The 21,453-nt window shown below is 40.0% G+C and overlaps 1 protein-coding gene across 18 annotated transcripts in view; it reads left to right on the forward strand.

Annotated features, from left to right (window-relative positions):
* The window catches only part of by (focal adhesion protein tensin), a 324,342-nt gene that overhangs the window by 211,010 nt on the left and 91,879 nt on the right, over positions 1 to 21,453 (forward strand). For 2 of the 18 annotated variants that reach the window (XM_012285014.2, XM_076532349.1), the window contains exons 1-2: positions 13,102 to 13,254; positions 18,777 to 19,123. The exons of 11 other annotated variants lie outside the window; for them this stretch is intronic. In XM_012285014.2, the coding sequence (XP_012140404.2) occupies positions 19,076 to 19,123 (48 nt within the window). In that variant the 5' untranslated portion in view covers positions 13,102 to 13,254; positions 18,777 to 19,075. 5 more of the 18 variants (XM_076532347.1, XM_012285015.2, XM_012285016.2 and 2 more) reach the window with 5 other exon arrangements.

Below are 21,453 nucleotides of genomic sequence, written 5' to 3' on the forward strand. Positions count from 1 at the left end.
AGCCCCTTTCCAATCCGGTGATTCGACCGAAACGAATCTGTATCTACTTGGAAAAGTAAGGTGAAAATTTACACCTTATTTATGGGCAAAGAGATTCATTGAGCACCTAGTTTAGTTCATAGAGAAGACATTTTATTGCTTTCTTATTTTACGTGAGTTGACAAATCGGCAGAACATTTCTTCCAATTATTAATTTGTTAGACATATGTAGTACTGTTCAGGACTAAAAAGAATTCATCACTAATGTCTTCTTGTTATGTGATTCGATTAATAGCGAACATTTCGACCAGCTCCAATCAGATTCATGTGCCATCTTTCCAACTGGGCGCACACACGACGAAACTTCACCATCGAGTTCCTCGAACAAGATTTCTTCAACAAAGTCTCCTAAGAGAAAATATCGCTATACATTGTCAACATAATTGTTCACATATGTTTTGGTGTAAAGCATCAGAAACACCCAGTATATTTCGTGGCGAACACCAGCGGAGTTTGGTCGAGCGGTGGTCGCCTCTCGTGTCACGCCAGCCGGAAGTGAAAGTGAGCGAGCGGAGGATTTTTCGGTCGGAGAAACCGCGACATCTTGTCGCACGTCGGATCGATGATCGTCCCCGGGTGAACTTGAATGGAAGTTCGCGAAAAAAGAAACGCACGTAGGCGTGTATTTGACGTAATCCGGTTGGAAGAACGAAATCGGCGATTCCTCGCGGCGATAACGCGTGTCCCGTTATAAAATACCGTCCGTTGTTATTTTACAACCGACGCAACGCTTCATTACCACGAGGTAGCCGAGAATCGTAAAGCGTCCGAGTTATTTCACGCTCGCCGCCGAATCCCTTTAAATCTCGCGGCTGAAGCGTGAAACGGCTCGTTTCCAGCCGAGTTGCGCTCGCTTCATCGTCCGCGATAAATAATACTGCAGCAGCGTTGTCCTTTGAAGAACAATTAATTGTGCCCGGGCACACAGGACTCGAGGCGAGAAATTTCATAGCCAGGATACCTGGTACTCGCTTCTGTTGCCAATTAACGAGCTAGACGCGCAACCAGCCTCGTTTGCGATGACAACGATGTGAAAGATGCTTACGCTCGAACGTTTATTCCCTACGTTTCCGTTCGCTTTCGTTTCTTATGTTAATTGCGCTCGTTAATTCCCCGCCGTTAAACGACGCTGTTCTATGCTTGTTCGTCCATTTTATGTGAAACGCACGACAGATTTCTACCGATCGGTATACTGACTTTCTCTGCGGTTTTATGGATAGAATTCGATTTTACGGTGGTAATAACGCATGATTTGATCCTTGAAAGGCAGGTGTTAAGATTGACGCGGACGGGTGTGGGATCAGTTTAATCCGTAACTGAAACGCAAGTATGTACTACCATATTTTCATGTAAACCTATATAATTTTCCCTCAACAAATGTCGGCTCGTTTCGACTCGGCTGTAAACGATCTCGGTCGATAGTTTATTGTTCGAAGCATTTATTGACAATAATTTCAGAGCTTAAATAATTAGAAGTTTTCGGGTCTTCACTAAAATTCAGGGACCTTAATTTGACAATTTGATAATTTAACAATTTAACAATTTGACAGTAAATAATTTGAAGCTTCATGAATTTGAAGACCTAATGTAAGTAGTTCACGCAGAAAGACCAAAAATCGTAGTCGGAGGATTTGAACTGGACACCTATCCGCTATTGGAGCAGAGTTGAATAATTCAAGAAGGTTCGGAAGATTAATGGTTTCTCGGCGAGCTGAAGAGATCCGCTGATGTAACGATAGCGAAGAAACGTCGCTCATTTCCTGAGTGTTCGTCGCGTTCTTAATGGCGAAGTAAGGGGGCTGGTTGGTGAACGTGTCGCAAAAACGTAACACGCGGCAAGAGTTTTTCAAAGAACCGCACAACTGTGGAGCATCCTGATTGGTTCAGTGGACGCGTCCTCGTGGTAATCCCGACGACCTTGAAACCATGGCGACCATAACATCGGCGAACAACCTCGGCTGGCCTCACCTCTCATCCCTCCGCTCTTCTTCTTGTCAAGCGTCTTATGGGTCTCTTCAGCTTGATGTTAGGTATCGTTCACACCTGCGAAACTACTAATTAAATTTCTTTAACTCTTATTTGTGGAGTTAAAGAACACTACACTGTTATAGAATAATAATACAGTTACATAAAACTGGAGCAATTGTAATAATCATATATTAAGTTCACCACAATGTGTCAATTTATTGTCACATTAAAATCTTTTATTAAAATGTCGCGATTAAAATTTGTAAGAAATTTGATTAAAATTTGTAAGAAAAAATGAAAGAGAAGAGGTTCGTTATTTATTATTATAAGTCAGAATAAGTGGGACTCTTCAGAAGGAAATATCATCGATATGCCGTAACGTTTACCCACTAAATCGAGTGGTTGCGTAACAGAGCCCCGAGTTCGATCGTTCCATAAAAAGAGCAGAAGTGTATACACCATCGTGTTTAACCATGTCTCACGAGTTTCACTGATCGATCGTGACAAAGCAGACGGGAGAAGCCCTTCATCGAAGTGGCCATCTCTCATTCATTCGAGACTTCGATTGTCGACACATCGAGTGCGATCGAACAATATTTCTTTTTTTCGCTTGAATAGCGGCCAGTTGTATTCTGACGGATATGGTGGGCGTATCAGAGGAACATGGCGACGTGAGATAGGGATCGCGTTGCTCGTTTGTGGTACGTTTTTGAGGTCAGAAATTTGGAATTTGGGGATTTGGTATTTGAAGATTTAAGGATTTAAGGATTTGAGGGTTTGAGGATTTGAGGATTTGAGAATTTGAGGGTTTGAGGGTTTGAGGTTTGTCGATTCAGGAATTTGGAGGTTTGAAGATTTGGGGAGTTGAGGATTTGGGAATTAGGGGTTTGGAAATTTAGGGATTTAGGTATTTGGAGGTTTGCGGTTTGATTGATTGAGGGGCTGCGAATTAGGGGTTTGGGAATTTAGGGATTTAAGTGTTTGAAAGTTTGTGGATTTGATGATTTGAGGAGTTGGAAATTAGGAGTTTGGAAATTTAAGAATTCAAGTATTTGGAAGTTTGTGGATTTGACAATTTGAGGAGTTGGGAATTAGGGGTTTAGAAATTTAGGGATTTAAGTATTTGGAAGTTTGTGGATTTGACAATTTGAGGAGTTGGGAATTAGGGGTTTGGAAATTTGGAGATTCAAGTATTTGAGGGTTTGAAAATTTGACAATTTAAAAATTCAGGAATGTGAAGATTTGAGGACTTGAAAAGTTAGGGAGTTCACGAATTTGTAAGTTAGGTTGTGAGTTAGGAACTCAGAGACTTAAAGACTTGGAGGTTCAAAGATTTGGAAGTAAACCTAAAGATGTCTATATTTAAACATAAACATACTTCACACTTCCTATCCAAACAAGCCATACATATTACCCAAGCATCTCTCCTGCAGCCAGAAAAAATCAGTCTACTTCTAACATCGATCTACCCATATCAATCGTAACAAATAGAACGATCAAAGTAGCCATCTCGATATCACAAGACGCATTGGAAGAAAGTCGTAACTCAAAGGTGATCCAGCGTTATTATTATTCATGACCGTCGAACTGGGTCATGGAGGCCGATCGATTACGTTCGATCGTTCTCGAATTCGTGGGACTGTCTCGTCGAGACTTCTCGGAAGTGGATGTAATACCACAGGGTTTGTTTCTATGCATTTGCATGTGGGTCAACGAGAAGTGCGATCGACAACATCCATGAACTCGTTATCGATCGACGGCTGTTTATCGAGAGTAAACATGGAAAGGCTTCGTAGTACTACCGACGAGATAAGGGACCGCCTACGAAGTTGACGGTGGATCCATTCATTCTTTATTCGAGGCAACGACGACGTAATTAGCCGGAAGGGGCTTTGACCGACGATTAAACGGCGACGATCTAACGACAAGCTTTGTCGTCGGCTTCTAAGGTCAGACCGGATATTGTTACTCTTCTCTATCGACACTGTTTCACAACTTGATTTGGACATACTAGAAAAATAGAGTTGAAGAGTTACTGGGAAAGAGGGTCGCTTTGAGTGATGACATTTGAAGTGGGACTCTGAATGTGGACATTTAAGGTTGTTTATTGATGTGGTTCAAGGTATTTATCGATGTGGACACTTTGACTGCTGTCATGAAATGTGTTCTTGTAGCTTAATTTTTGTAAAATTGTTTAGTAAAAATTTGAAGCTTTTTATAAGGTGATTTATTATAGAGGTTGTGTATGTCAAACCTTACAAGTTTATTCATCACTGTATATCTGATACATAGGTTCATAGGACTACCTATAAAAGTAAACACTAAACTTTGTCTGTAGAATTATTTATTATAATATTGTAAGAGCTCATACAATCTAAATAAAATTGAACAATAAATAATGTTTGTCAGATTAGGTCAGATTTGAAGTTCGACCAAGAATGTGTCATAGTTCGAAAGTTGAGCAAATTTGAATTTTGACTAACAAAATATTCTTGATTAAGTTAATAAGTATCAGCAAGCAGGGTGGTCTCAGTTTAACAAATACATGTTTGTCAAATAAAGTCAGATTTGAAGTTCAACCAAGAATGTGCCATAGCTCGAAACTTGAGCAAATTTGAATTTCACTAACAAAATCTTGATTAAGTTAATAAGTATCAGCAAGCAGGGTGGTCTCCGTTTAACAAAGCCATTACGAATGTGGATGCTGTCTGGCAAAGATATCTGAGCAAACACAGAAATAGCGTTAAGCCGCAAAAATATCATCCGAAGCATAATTCCGAAGCTGGAGAGTTTTGAAGGATATTTTTACCATCGAATGTCTACAGAGCTCGCAAGTGAAGTGCTAAAACGTACGGAGACTGTGAGATTCAGCGTTGTTGGCTGAGAAAAGGATGAACGACCTCGGATCTACCTTACAGAGACAGATATAGTATTTATCGTGTTGATTCAGTGGCACGGTGGGCTCGCGAGCCACCGGATAAAGCGAAGATTCGCTCGAACAAATAATCTCTCGGCTGGGTAAAGTGTTCGAGAGTTATTCTCGATCGGTCTGTGTCCGCTCAAGATCGCGGCTGTTCACCTCGTCGCCACGAAGGTCGAAAGAATAGTAAAGCAAAAGGTTACTCGTCTAGTGTGTAGCACTCTTCGGTACTTGGCTGATCAGCCACCCACTTTAGACTACCACCCACGTGGATGTGCGTAAAAGAACACACAATGTTCACCGATGTTTGCATTCCTTTCCTTCGATTCCCGCCATTTCGCTGAGACACTACGCAGATGGAGGACGCCAGATACTGCTGGTATTCTGGTTGCGATACTAATTGTAATCCGACGGAAAGCAGATATTTCAGCATGGCGAATGTTTAAACTTAATTTATGTATACTTATTTCGTAAATGAAGTACCTATTGCAATATCATTTCATTCTCACACACTACAATTGAAATGTGGTAACTGTTAGGTTAGGTTTTCACCTCAGTTGAATTTTGGGTTCAATAGTTGTAATCTCTGTGATAAATAATCCCTGAAGATGTACTTAAAATGTACTGAAAATGTACTTAACACTTTAACTTTCTGCTGTTGTTTCAACGTTACAGCAATAATTATCTATCTGTGACACAGAAAATTGTTAAGCAGCAAAATTCGTGAAAATCGAGTTCCAACAAGGTTCAATTTTTTGATCGAACGATTGGATATTAAAAAATATCTCAATAAATCGTGAAAGAAACACAAGTTTCTCCGGTGCCAGGTTTCAGTCCATTTTTCATGACATCCGATCCTTTTCACGGATCTTGAAGCTTGCTTATTTCATGATGTAACGGGTCGTTATTATTTACCAAGCCATCGTTCCACCGTGTACTTCATTGCCGATACGCGAGGCCGAGCAATGTCGGTTGCGGCATTAAAATCCGAGCCATAATAACGCGTACACGCGTGTAAACGCCAACTTCTCCTCGCTCGTGTTGTCACGATAACGTTCATGGAAAAAGTGCTTGCTGCTCGACTTTACGATGAACGATAACGCTCGACCGCCGCAAACGCTGTGAATGTAATTTTCAAGTCCTCAGGTTATCCGATGTGTAAACTGGAAAACTCCGCTTGAAAATACTTTTTTATTGGATATTTTGTTCAATTTTATTTTGCATTTTTTGATGTTGTGGTGCTCTGTTGTTCAATAGAAATAGGATCATTTTTTGTAATTTTTTTTGTGGGGTATATTATTCTTTTTGGTAATGGTAGGTACAAAATTGTGATGCTTCAGTGGGTTAAACTTGAACAGTTTTGTAGTTGAAAATTTGTCAAAGTTTAGTGTTAGATTTAGTGGGTGAAGGTTTCAAAGTTTTAAAAGTAAAATGTTGAAGAATCTGGAGTCTCAGAGTGAAGTTATAAAATTTCAAAGTCACGATAATTTAAAGTTCTAGAGCCCCAATATCTCAATATTCTATAGTCAGAAAGATCCAAAGTCTCAAGACTCTAAAATTTCAGTGTCCCAAAGATTCTAAGTCCCAAAGTCTCAAAACCCCAAAGTAGTAAAGTATCAAATCTGTAAAATATCAAATTCACAAAGTCCTCAAGGGCTTAAAGTCTCAATGTCTCCAAAATCTCAGCGTCTTGAAATCCCAACCCTCCAAAATCCTAAAGCCTTAAAGTCTCAATGTCTCTAAAATCTCAACGTCCTAAAATCCCAACCCTCCAAAATCCCAAAGCCTTAAAGTCTCAATGTCTCCAAAATCTCAACGTCTTAAAATTCCAACCCTCCAATGTCTCAACGTCCTAAAATCCCAACCCTCCAAAATCCCAAAGCCTTAAAGTCTCAATGTCTCCAAAATCTCAACGTCTTAAAATTCCAACCCTCCAAAATCCTAAAGCCTTAAAGTCTCAATGTCTCTAAAATCTCAGCGTTCTAAAATTTCAACCCCCCAAAATCTCAACGTCCTAAAATCCCAACCCCCCAAAATCTCAACGTCCTAAAATCTCAACCTCCCAAAATCTCAACGTCCTAAAATTCCAACCCTCCAAAATCTCAACGTCCTCGAGTCCCAAATTCCCAAACTCCCAACAAAGATCTCCACCTGCAAAAATTGCAGAAGTCCAAGATACCAAAGCAGATCCCACACATCCACATCATCCCAAATCCCCGCAAAGTCCTTGAAGCACCATTACTCACGAAGTCCCCATTCGCTTCTCCTCACAACCTTGAAAGCTCTCGCTGAGTCACCTGCAGCTTCCATATACACAAAATCGTCAAACCGTCGAAAACAATGACGAGAGTGGGTCGTTTCGCTTTTAATTAGGCAGCTAGACATGGGATTCCATCGTCGCGTCGCCGAAGAAATAAATTGCATTCCGCGAAGCGACCGATCGGTATGCAATTATGCGGGAGAGACAGGTCGGCAGACAATGTCTCATAACTCAGTGGCAACTTCCTTATGACTCCATTGTACGACGTCCTTGCGTACAATGGACGTCGCCCGATGATCGACGCAGGCAAGGATGGCCTCGATGATGTGTACCCACCCTTTGGAGACCAATCCTTCCTCGGGCCGGTGTTTACATGTGTCGGCACTGCCCAGAAAGGAACTCGTTCTCCTCGTGCAAACGACTATGCATTACCGGCCGGGTATCACGGGTTACACGCGCGTGGGTCGCCAAGGGAGCCTTTTTCCGCCTCGTCCGGAATATCCTGTACGTGGTCGTGACACGTGGGTGTCATGCCCACCTTCTTCCGACCGGTCCACCGTGTTACTCCCTGCATTTTCTTTCCGAGTTCAATGGCACATTTCGTGGAAAATCAGAAAGTGGGATGCTAGAGTGATTTAGAGTTTGTAACGGATTTGACGTTGAACGGTTTCCAGAAGCCCATGGAATGTGAGGTGACTCTTCAGGTGACTTTTTGTCAGTTTTCGTGGATAAACTCTTCGTAATGACACTTGTGAACATCTTACAACACGGTGGTAGTTAATTCTTCACCTTTAAACCCACGTACTTCATTGAACATAGCTTCCTCGTAATAAATTAAGATTAGTCAATAAAATATTAGTTGCATAATTGTTAGAACTGCAGCGAAGTACCGAGTTTATTACATGAATGAAGTTGCAACGCTGTTGCAAGACCATAATCTCAAGATACGTGGATGTGTTAATATTTGCACGAGATATTCTTTTGCAAGCAGTACGTGCACATTCTGAAACGAGTGTTTAACATTCGCACGTGCAGAATGCATCTAGACGATTCGTAAGTCGGCACGGTAAACTCTGGTGATCTTGATTACCCGGTTATTGGTGTTATCGCAATTTCCGTTCCGGCGAAGGCCGATTGTTAAAGCGTCCGCCAAGACGCTAATAACGCATTACGTTCTCTTTCATTGACAGCAGCGCAAGGCAAGTTACCCAAGAACCGGTTGTTACATCAATCTGGAGTGACAGCTCATTCAAACGAGACTTCGAAGAATCGATACGTATGATCGGCAAAAAAATCTTATCCTTATGAATCTAAATTTAATTAGGATACAAATATCTTGAGAGATAAGTCTGGGACTTTTTGGTTGTTGAGGATTTTGGGGTTTGGGAGTTTGATAGGGGAGCTTTGGGAGATTGGGGTTTTGGAGGGTTGGGATTTTGGGAGATTGGAATTGGAGAGATTGGGGAGATTGGGAATTTGGAAGATTGGGGATTTAGGAGGTTGGGATTTTGGGAAATTGAGAATTTGGGAGATTGGGGCTTTGTGAGATTGGGAATTTGGGAGATTGGGATTTTGGAGGGTTGGAATTTTGGGAGATTGGGCATTTGGGAGATTGGGCATTTGGGAGATTGGAAATTTGGGAGATAGGGAATTTGGGAGATTGGGGATTTGGAGGGTTGGGGTTTTGGGAGATTGGGATTTTGGAGGGTTGGAATTTTTGGAGATTGGGCATTTGGGAGATTGGAAATTTGGGAGATTGGGAATTTGGGAGATTGGGGATTTGGGAGATTGGGAATTTGAGAGATTGGGAATTTGAGAGAGTGGGGATTTGGGAGATTGGGGATTTAGGAGATTGGAATTTTGAGAGGTTAGGAAATTGGGAGATTAGAATTTTGAGAGATTGGGAATTTAGGAGGGTGAGAGTTTGAGAGATTGGGAATTTGAGAGATTGGAAATTTGGGAGATTGGAATTTTGAGAGATTGGGGATTTGAGAGGTTAGGAATTTGGGAGACTTGGGAATTTGGGAGATTGGAAACTTGGGAGATTGGGAATTTGAGACATTGGGGATTTGGGGAGATTGGAATTTTGGGAGATTGGAATTTTGAGAGATTGGGAATTTGAGAGATTTGGAATTTGGGTGATTGGGACTTTGGAAGATTGGGCATTTTGGAAGTTGGAATTTTAAAAGTTTAGCACTTTGTTAGATTAAAACTTCACGAGTTCGAGAGTTGGAAAATTTCTAAACCTGCAAAATTTGTTAATATCTCAAATATTCACCAATATATAAACTATAGAGAAGAGATAGACTCACAACAAGAAGAGTCATCTCTTTAAATTTAGACCTTAAAAAATCTGGAACTATAGACATAAATTGTCAAGTCTAAAATTGTCTGACTCCACAATAACATAACACTGCGCAAAATACTTGAACTTTTCAAAATCTCATAAACAAGTGAGACCGTGAACATATAAAAAATGATATACCCATGTTTCAAAAATGAAATCCTTCTCCAAAGAAGAGTTTTAACCCAAAAGAGTTCGAAGACCTTAGAATGAATTATTGACCCGAATTAATTGGTTTATCAATGACCCGACTGTCACAAGAACAGTTCGAAAAATGATGAAGTGTAGATTTGGGAGTATATATATTAGAGAGAGATGAACATAGCACGAACGAAACCAATTTCTCGTCGACTTCATAATTCTTCCCGCCAAGCACAAGGTCCGATTGGTTACGCAAGCACAGCAGGCGTTCGGTCCGCATCGTTGCGACTGCAGGCTCTCCTGCTGCAGTTTATAGTCGTCGTCCCCACTCTGAAACCTTCTCCTCGACGTTCCAGAGATCCAGTCTCTTCCTTGGTCTCCGCGACGCGAACTGCCACGACAATGTTTGCGAGAATTGCGAGGATAACCGCGATAAAGGGGATCGTAATCCCGACAACATCGCAGATTCGACGCTGAGGCTCGCCGACAGAAAGTGAATACAGCGACTCGTTCTTTCGAAAGAAAAGTGTTCAAACTTTTACGAGTTGAAGCTTTTTACGAGATCGGTGATAAAATTCATGGGACTCTGAATCTGACACGAGAACGTGATTTTTAATGATAAAATTTGTGATATTTGAGTTTAGGCTACTTTTGAATCACTTATAAATTGACATTTTTGTTACAAGTTAAAAATAGCCGTTTGACCCGTGTTCTCGCTCAATTAATTTGTTGGGTGATTTGGTGTTGATTAGCTCGACCACTTGATAAAACCTGAAACTTGTATTTCTTGTTACCTAATTTTTACGAATTCGGTAATTTGAAAAGAAGTTATCTTTTATTAGAATTGATAGATTTATGCTTCGAGAATTATATGCTAAAAGCTGGACTATTTGAAAAATGGAGATTACGTAGGACATGTTATTCATATTATTCCTCCGTCATTAAATTTCATGCAAATCAATGAGTATCTAAATCATTCATGATATATTATTTCATAACACATTTCATAATTTATTAGTGACTCGTCTATGACGAGATTTTTTGTCGCAGTAAAATTCTTGTATCTAACAAAATATTCAACGAGTAGAAGCTTATGAATTACATGGAACTTGTATTTAAAATTACATGAGTGACTTGGAGCTTCGTATGTCTTCGTATGAAGATCCACATCAAAATATTTATGATTCCTCTCGATAAGAAATATTCCCAATCTCTCAAAATTGCAATCTCTCAAATTTTCATTCTGCCAAATTCCCAATCTCCAAAATTCACAATCTCCCAAATTCCCAAGCTCTCAAATTCCCAATTTCCCAAATTCCCAATCTCTCAAAATTCCAATCTCCCAAAATCCCAATCTCTCAAATTCCCAATTTCCCAAATTCCCAATCTCTCAAAATTCCAATCTCTCAAATTCCCAATCTCCCAAATTCCTAACCCCTCAAATCCCCAATCTCTCAAAATTCCAATCTCCCAAAATCCCAATCTCTCAAATCCCCAATCTCCTAAATTCCCAATCTCTCAAATCCCCAATCTCCCAAATTCGCAATCTCTCAAAATCCCAATCTCTCAAATCCCTAATCTCTCAAATCCCCAATCTCTCAAAATTCCAATCTCCCAAAATCCCAATCTCTCAAATTCCCAATTTCCCAAATTCCCAATCTCTCAAATTCCCAATCTCTCAAAATTCCAATCTCCCAAAATCCCAATCTCTCAAATTCCCAATTTCCCAAATTCCCAATCTCTCAAAATCCCAATCTCCCAAATTCCTAACCTCTCAAATCCCCAATCTCCTAAATTCCTAACCTCCCAAATTCCCAATCTCTCAAAATTCCAATCTCCCAAATTCCCAATCTCTCAAAATCCCAATCTCCCAAATATCTAACCTCTCAAATCCCCATCAACATTCATGAAAAATTAATCCGCAGTATTTTTTGTGACGTGCATTATTATTTTGACGCTCACTATCTTATGATTTGCTTCACGACAAAACATCTCAATTATGCTAACAAATGCAGAGCGCTCGGTTTTCCTGCAAAAGGTCATCAAGATACTCTCGCGAAACAGGAGGAAAATTGCAAACAGATCGAGAAGAAAAAGAGGTCGTGTACGAGCAAAGAGGAGCATGTTTAACAAAGAACGTCACATGGAAATGTACGGTTAACGTCTGTTCGTGTTCCGCGCGAGCCAGTTGCGCATACGTGTAAGCGCACGTTAGTCGCGTGAGAGGTCCCGGGGCTCGGGGCGGGCATTTCCGTGACATCGGAAAATTGCCAGCACGACGTAAATCGCCGGTTGCCAGTTCGCTCGGCGTGTCTCGATTTATCGTCGTGGATGTCTTGGTCGACTGTGTTTTCGATACTTCAAGAGATAGACTCGCGGTTCCACGCGGGCCAAAGTTTCGCTCCAAAGTTCGCTCGTGACTGCGCGATTAACCTGTGTCAGTGCAATTGGCTCCGTTTGATTGAATTACGCTTCGAGTGCCGTTCGCGATGACCCTCAAAACGTGTCGTGTTTAACCGATTTCTTTTCGAGATGTGCTCTAGGACGCAACATGTGCGTCCTTTAAGTAGGGAAGTGTTTGAACGAGATTTGAGTTTGTAAGGTTTATTTTTTCAAACTTTGAAATTTTCTAGTTTTCGAATGTTTAAATTCTTTGATTTACATTTTAAGAACTGTGCAAATTGAGACATTGAAGATGCAGTTTGGACATAAATCATTTTAAATGTAGATTGAAATGAAATTTATTTTTAAATGATCTTTGTATCGACACAAAATTCTCTGTTAGGTGATCAGACTTGTCTTGTGAATTTTGCATAAGAAAACCATAAAAGTTGATGTACAAAAATGGTGGATTAAAAAGTTTATTTTTAAACGTCTGACACTTCGATCCAAAATTCTGTTTCAACTAGCTAGAGTAGCTTACACATTCTGTGAATTTATGTTTCACATTAAAAGATGTGAAAATCAATATACAGTAATAGCAGACAAAAATGAAATATTTATTTTTAACCAATTCTTCAGTCTCTTTCAAAGCTGGAGTTATTTTATGAATTCACATTTAAAACAGCATAAAAATTCAGAATAACAGAAATACTAATTTTGAAGTTCCAATTGAAACTTTCTGATAAAAAAATAAAGAATGACTTCCTATCGATCTAACTGACAATTTTGCTATACCTCAGTGTGTAAGCGATATTTTTGTAACAACGATCACGTGCGATTTTTAAATTAGAGAGGAGCGCAATCCGCTCTCAGAAGTTTAGTAATTGCCGGAAGAGGTAATTGAATATAGGATTGGAGCATAACAGGGTTAGGTCTGCGATGTCTAGAAGATCGTCTGTGCGGATCTAGATCCCAGAACGATGTAAATATTTACGAGGAATATCGTTGACTCGCGAGCGAGCTAGCGAGCTGGCAAGCGGATCGTGCAGCGTACGATCGCCAGTCGGAATATGTGGATACGTGTGAGAGCACGTAACCGTGGCTCTATCGTCGCGCTCGTGAGAAACTCAGCTGGCTTTCGCGTGTCTTCGCGTGCACGGAAAAATGTCTTGGTCCCTCTGAATCGTTTATGCACCACTCGTTCGTACTTTACCTTTTCATTTCTGCCGCAATCAAACGCTCTGACGAAGCAGTTCAATTTCGTTTTACTTGGTGAACGGTTTTGTATTGATAAGAGTTCAATTTGGGTTAATAGTCAACGTCTTCTGGGTTCATTAATTTGTGCTGTTGTGAAGTTCTGTAAATTTTGATATGTGTGATGGTGAGCAATTGCGAGTTGACATTTGGAGTAACGGAATATTTCAAACAGAATTAAGGGTTCGTGTTTCAAGTTTCATAAAGGGAGACACGTGTGAAACTTATATTAAGTAATATGAGTTACTAGTATCATGAATTACTACTACTAGTTTGAATTACTACTGTGATACTACTACTTTTAATTGAAATTATTGCTGATACCAATGATAAATATTTTTCAAGTGTAACTTTGATGACGAATTTAATTTACTTCAAGTAATCGATTTACTTTGACAATGACAGAGTAACAATGACACTGTCAAAAAGGAGTCGGTGTCTCATATTGCAGCCAAATTTATGGGACAACTTAGCGCAGACCCATTAGCGTACTTCGTTTAAATACTAAGAGCCGGGAAATTTCAGGAACCTCGCGGCCATCAGAATGTTATGAGTAGGGGAGATACAACTGCTACTAACGATAAAAACATCTCATGCAAATTGACGTGACATACAGACTATTCAGCCATTTTGAATATGCAAGTACTCGTTAGAAGCTTGATTGGTCATAAAACGGCTGTTACGTGGAATGATCGTTTAATCCCGCTTCGTTTTTGTTAGACCTTGTACCATAATCTCCTCTGAACTCTACTTTATCTCGGCGTAAATTTGACACCTTTTATAAAAACCACATTGCTGGTTTTATAAATGTTTGGAAGGTTTATTGGTTTTTTATGGGTGTCAATTTTCGAATTTACTATTTTTGCAGTTTAAGGAGTTGGGGATTTGAGGGTTTGGTGTTTTAGGAATTTTAGAATTTGGGGATTTGAGGATTTGGTGTTTTAGGAATTTTAGGATTTGGGGATTTGAGGGTTTGGTACTTTAGGATTTTTAGGAGTTGGGATTTGAGGGTTTGGTATTTTAGGATTTTCAGGATTTGGGGATTTGAGGGTTTGGTGTTTTAGGAATTTTGGGATTTGGGGATTTGAGGGTTTGGTGTTTTAGGAATTTTGGGATTTGGGGATTTGAGGGTTTGGTGTTTTAGGAATTTTAGGATTTGGGGATTTGAGGGTTTGGTGTTTTAGGAATTTTAGGATTTGGAGATTTGAAGGTTTGGTATTTTACGAATTTTAGGATTTGGAAATTTAGAAATTTGGAAGTTTAGGGGTTCAAGGATTTGGATGTTCAAGAATTTAGGGATTTAAGAGGATTTTTTTTAATACGAATTTAGAGGTTTGAAGGTTTGGAAATTTAAGAATATTAGAATTTGCAACTTTACAAATTTAGAGAATCAAAAATTAGGCGGTTTGTAAATTTGGAGGACTTGGGAAACTTTTGAAACTTAGAAAATTAGAGAGTTTGTGAACTTAAATAATAGAATCACAAGTTTATAAATTTGAGACCTAATTTAAAAATTTGCAAATTCAATTTAACATTCATAAATTCCAACACCAAAATAGTAAATTTGTGAATGCAACCTTATCCTTATCCGAAGGAAGCTCACGTTGCACCGTACAGTACATCATTGTCAATGTCACGGATGATAACAGCGATTCGCTTGAATAGTGAATGATATCGAGACTCGCGTGGGTGGCGATCTGGAAGTTAAATCGAACGGGTACGAGCGTACAAACGCGTTTGAACCGTTGGTTTTTCTTCTCTATGGAAACTGATAGTTTCCGTTTCTAAGAATCTTTTCTACACATGGTTCTTGTAGTTTCCCGTCGATGTTTATTCTTCGCACGATGCGTGCAGATGCGCGCGGCACAAGCGTTACGAAACGCATGCTCGATTGTTCCGGAGGCTAGCGTCGATTTCGCAACCGGCACTAAATAAAAGTTCCCCCTTGACGGTCGTTAAAAAGCTCGACGATATTGTTTTATCGGCGGACGTGGGTGCATGGTAGGTAAAGAGCGCGATAACATCGTGAGAAGAAAGGTGGGCATAGGTAGCGATGGGTTTTTACCGATCATTTAACTTCGGGGAAATATTTTTTCGTGAGAGATGCATTATCGGTAAATTATCGATAATACCGTTTAGATATTACCAAGATTCTTCAGATCCCTGTTTAAGTCCGATTTTAACAACACAGCAAATAAGTTTAAATTGAACCTATTCTACCTAACAATGCAACTGGAAAGTTTAAATCGAAAAACGATTCCTGCTCGAAACAATCGCGGTCTTACACACGTCCAATTTCACTGTGTCAACGGGCTAAAGAATATCCATCAAACCGAACAATGGAAATGAAAATTCATGACCGAGAAGTACAATGAATTTCACGAGTGGTGGCAAGGTAACTCCATGAAATCGATTATTCTACACTTGGCGAAGAGTTTAATTAAATCGGATCGAATCACCGATAGGAAATTCCTCGCGTTCGAACTTGCTATTTGGAGCCGCTGTCAACCTTCGAACGTAACTGGTTCGAACGCCCACGCGAAATTACCGGCTCTCGTTCTAACCCTTTTTTTTCTTCCTTCGACCGGTACTTCCGCCGGTGGCATCTCGTGTTTCAGTACTGGATTTCGATCCAGCCATTGATACGAGCCAATGTGTATGGTTTCTCAATGACATCGGGGAAATCGATGTGATCCGAGTTCTCACGACCGTTGACCGATTCTTACCCCAGATATTTATACCACGTGGTTTCCGCCATTCTGTCGCGTAAATTCTGCGATCTTCTGACGTCCAAGAACGATAGAAACGCATCGGAGAATCTGGGGAATTTCTCATTAGCGGATAGTTCGATTAAGAATTTTCTATTTTGCACTTTCGATAAGATTATGATACTCTCAAGATGATATACGCGCAATAGAATTCGTGTGACTTATCGCTAAGTGCCCGACCAGTTATATAGGGTGTCTATTTCTCACGATACGCCCCGGTAAAATACCTGAGCATCGCATGCAGACGTATTTCATTCGTAAATAGATGACGCGAAGATTAACGCCGTGGACAATCACACTAAACATTGGTTGTCTTTCAAAACATGTGATCATGATCGGTCATTGATCATTCGTGTTTCGAAACGTGATCAAGGTTGTCTCGGAACACGATCATTGATCGTTGATCATGATTACTCGTGATAAACGATTTACGGTCTGTTTTATGATTCGTAGTCCACGTGCAAGCATTTTCACTTTTTTTTAGTGCTACAACATTCTTCACACGTTACATTAGTTATAGGTTACGTTTTAGATAACATTAGTAACACTCTGGATAACATTAGTAACGTTCTACGTAACATTAGTAACATTATAGGTAACATTAGTAGTATTCTAGATAACATTAGTAACATTTTATATAACATGAGTATATGCATTCTGAATATTAATATCATAGGCAACATGTCAACATACATTCCACATATGAGTAACATACAGCCAATTCACATATTAGTGTATCTATTCACATGTATCCACATATGAGTGATTTCTCTACACATTAGCCACAGTGAAAACATTAATAACGTTCTAGATAACATTAATAATATTCCAGATAACATTAGTAACATGTTAAATAACATGAGTATGTACATTCTAAACATCAACATACTAGGTAACATGTCAACATACATTCCACATATGAGTAACATACAGCCAATTCACATATCAGTGTATGTATTCACATGTATCCACATATCAGTGGTTTCTTAACACATTAGCCACAATGAAAACATTAGTAACGTTCTAGATAACATTAATAATATTCCAGATAACATTAGTAACATGTTAAATAACATGAGTATGTACATTCTAAACATTAACATACTAGGTAACATGTCAACATACATTCCACATATGAGTAACATACAGCCAATTCACATATCAGTGTATGTATTCATATGTATCCACATATCATTGGTTTCTTAACACATTAGCCACAGTGAAAACTGACATATGTGGTCAGACTATAATATTATTAAACTTTGGATTTAATCTTTTAATTCGTTATTGTCTGAACATTAGTTCAAAAGCTCCTATCATATGAACAAATTAACTACAGGTCACGTATGACCACCATGTTGGTGAACCTAAAAGTTTTTCTCTTTAAGACGTTTCCCCGACCGGTATAAAATGACGCAGATTTTATGAAGCAATTTAAAGGATTCGCGCAGAATTAGTGTTAAGGAAGAGGCAGTAACAGTGGAGCACCAAATCATCGATTACGACAGCCACCCTGAGCTTCCACTTCGAAATTTCTTATATCGGGTTTCAGTGGTCGGGCTTCGCTCCAAGAAACAGTTGAAATTTACGTTCTCCGGTCAGAAAGGGGTTCCCTGGCGAACCCATAATATCCATCGACGAGCATTCTTGCCGGTCTTTTGATCGTCCTCTAACGGCGGTATGTGTGCGCGTTCTAAACCTCGCGGACCACGTGAGAACGAAGCCGGACATCTCTCGGGCCGCATAGCTCGAGGGAGGATAAACGACCTCTCGGTCGGCGAGATCGAGATTACACCGGCGGCAAAAGCTCGCGAGATCTCGTGTACGGCTCTAATTTAACCGTTGGACGCCGTTTGTTCCGGACGACGTCGCCTTTGTCCCGCTGCAAGAAATTCAGGTTACCTGTCCGACGTTCCAGCGTGTTTGCGCTAAGGAACTTTTCTCCGGGAACGATCGCGTTTGCCATTTTGCCATCTAGTGACACAGTTCCTTTCACGGATTTTCTCACTATTTCGTATTATCGGGACATCTCTTCAAAGCTTTGTGAAAATCAGACTTGTGTACTTCTCTGATTGTAAAAATTCTGTACTTCTCTGATCATATTCCTAAGGCAACAAATTCTATATTTCGCCAAAAATCCGTTCAATATTTTATACAAAATCAGACTATATAAGATTGGTAAGGTTATAAAAAGTTATGAATTGTTGAATAATGTAGTTTTGTTTTGATCCTGGTTTTTGATAGACATCTGACGTTTCGATATTGGACGAACCACTCAAATGTATGCTCGCAAATTGCTATAACACGAAAAACAACGACGGTGTTAACGAGATCGATTGCTCACCATCGCCTCTTAATTCCGGCACAATGGTCGTTGAAACAGCACGATGTGTCAGCGGTTTATTAGTTTCATCGAAGACCCGCGTACGATGGGATACGCGTTTCTGCTTCGACAGGGTGTTTGAATCGCGGTGGAAAAAAAGCGTGCGCCAGGTTCGCGGAAAAAGAGGCCAGCATGCGAATCGATATCGCTTTCGGAAGGATCCGTTGGCCTATCTACGCGAAGTCACGCGAATTTGGGGCGTGGATTCGCGAACGAAGGGTTACAGCAGTGCACTGTCGCTCGCTTCGATATCCATCGAGGACGAAATCGAACTCGCTCGCGTTTCGACGGCTACATCTGTTTCTCGCGTTTCGCAGAATTTAAACGGGTTTCATCGATGCTAATTACTAAAAGGCGGAACTTGTGACCGATTGACACGAATAACGATGTCCCGCAGAAAAAAAGTGCAGACACATCGCGCGATACAGAGACATTAGTGCGCGACCTTCTGTCGCAGTTTGCGAGCCACGTCATCGACTATTTATGCGTCTGAAAAGACGTGGCCGAAAGAGAGACAAAGATCAACGGATAAGCAGACGGAGTCTGCTGTAACGGTTCGGTTCCACTGACTCGATACTTGGATTGTTTTCTGATCGATGACAAGAATGCACGAGGGATGAAGGCAAAGCTGTCACGCAAAGAGCTGGACGATCTCTTCAGCGAGGTACGATTTTGTTGCGAACTTTGATTCATATATTTCTTGTTTACTTTGATATATTTTGTGGACTTTGTGTCACTGAGTGATTGGAACTCTTGGTTAAAAGTCTGACGTTGTTAGATTGTTGGTACACTTCACTTTAGTCCAAGGTCATGTCAAGGTCATTTTACTGACATAACGAATTTTTTTATTTTTTACGCTATGTAAGTTTTAGATTCAGAGGTTTATGGGGCCACAGATGTTCAAGTTTCTAGATGTCTTAAATTTTAGATTTTTAAAATCCTAGATTGCAGCATTGATCCAGATCTACGTTCTCAGACTCCTACATCATAAGACACATCCCTAGATCAATAGATTCCCATATACCTAGACAACATTATACATTAGCTAGCAAGATCCAAATTTCTAGATGGAATCATGTCCGTAGTTAGTCAAAGGTTTGTCAAAGCTGCGTCAAAAAAGGAAAACGCTTGTCCCACATTCCGTAGTTCATTTCCTTTTATCGATACCGATATCTGGCCATTGAAATCGCGTCGCGAGATCAACCACCGTTATCTATCACGTAATTCCTGGTCGTACAACACGAGCACGGGAATAAGTACGAGTAGAAACACGGTCGAGTGACTTACGAGCAACAAGGAAATTGATTGGACCGCATTGACGCCTATATGCAACGGAACGAGCACTCTTCCGAGACGCGTTCTTTCCCTCTTTTTCTCCTTTTATCCGCGGCACGTCCGATGTGTTATTGCTTAAACGGCGTCGTGTGGCAGCATGGATTAGAGACAATTAATTTTTTTACCCGGCTCCCGAGAGGCTGAAACGCCTGACGCGATTGCACGACAACAGATCTGGCCGCTGTTACCAACGCGAACACACGATAGATCTTTGCACAGTCGTCGAGTTTGTTCTGCTCGTTTTTCTCGGCTCGATCGCCGATAAATGTCCGCGGCTTTCGTCGAGACGTGAATGTTTGTTTGTGCGGTTCTATTGAACCGTAGCCGTTGATAGGGCTATTACTTACAGCGCTGTGAATAATTATTTTAACTATATGTGCGCGCCATGATCGACGAGATTCTTGGGTTCGTGTATACTTTTGGTTGGGTTGGACTTTTGATGACAATGTGTATCGTATGTGGCGATGTGTATGTTGGACTTTGTGGTATGCTTTGGATCGGATTTTATGACTGATAGGATGTTTGTATGGTTTGCACGATTTGCATCGAGTTGAAATTTTGATCACACAGCTAGGATTTTGTATATGGTTTGTATGGACTTTGGATTGGGTTGGACTTTTGATGACACTGACAGGATTTTGTGTATAAGGTTTGCATGATTTATATCCAGTTCGAGTTTTGACCACATAGATAGGATTTTGTGTATGGTTTGCATACTTTGGATTGAGTTGGATGACTGATAGGATTTTGCATATATGGTTTGCTAATTTGGATCAAGTTTAAATTTTTATCACATAGACAGGATTTTATGTATAGTTTGTAAAGTTTGAAATTTTTTATGGTCTGATGAAATGTTGTGTTAGTATGATTTTTATGGTTTGAAACAGTTTACAACTTTGATAACTGAATTTTACACATGACTGTCTACATAGTTTTACACTTTGGAACAAGTTCGACTTTTAGCAATGCTGACGGTATTTCATGTATGGTTTGTGTCAATTGAAGTATTCGATTCTACTCAACTTCACCTCGGATATTAGGATTGATGCGTGAATTGGGCCATGAATTCTTATCCACGTGAAGTTACTGCCAACAGGGGTTGGAAGTTGTGTAGGGTTCGAATTGGTTGGGTTCCAGATAATGAGGATAGAGAGTTATGTATAGTTTGGATCGATTCAGACGGTGAATGATGGTTTTAGAGGGTGATGCATGGGTTGAATTGATTGGAATGCTTGCACATGGGGATGAGATGTGTGCAGTCTGGTTCGATTGAAATTTCTTATATGGGGTTGCATATGGTTGGCTAACCTTTTTTCTTCGATATGCTCTATAACTCAAAATACATTCTTTTACCCATCTGAAGTACTGCTTTAATCCACTGATTTAAATGATGTCTCATAATTATCAGATTTCTTACATGCATGGGGTTGCATATGGTTTGTACCTGGCTAACCTTTTTTCTTCTTAACCCCTTGCACTATGGCTTATTTGTCAAGTGCGTCAGTCTGAAGTAACTAATTACAGCTATAATATTAATACAGACAAGAAAATTTGAAATGTTATGTCAATATGTTATTATACAATCGTTGACTATGCAAATTACAATTGGGCTTTACTTCAAATTGAAGCGTACTAAAAATTCGAGTAAAATTGACCACG

Source organism: Megachile rotundata, chromosome 6 (genome assembly GCF_050947335.1).
Source record: "Megachile rotundata isolate GNS110a chromosome 6, iyMegRotu1, whole genome shotgun sequence".
NCBI classification, from domain to species: domain Eukaryota; kingdom Metazoa; phylum Arthropoda; class Insecta; order Hymenoptera; family Megachilidae; genus Megachile; species Megachile rotundata.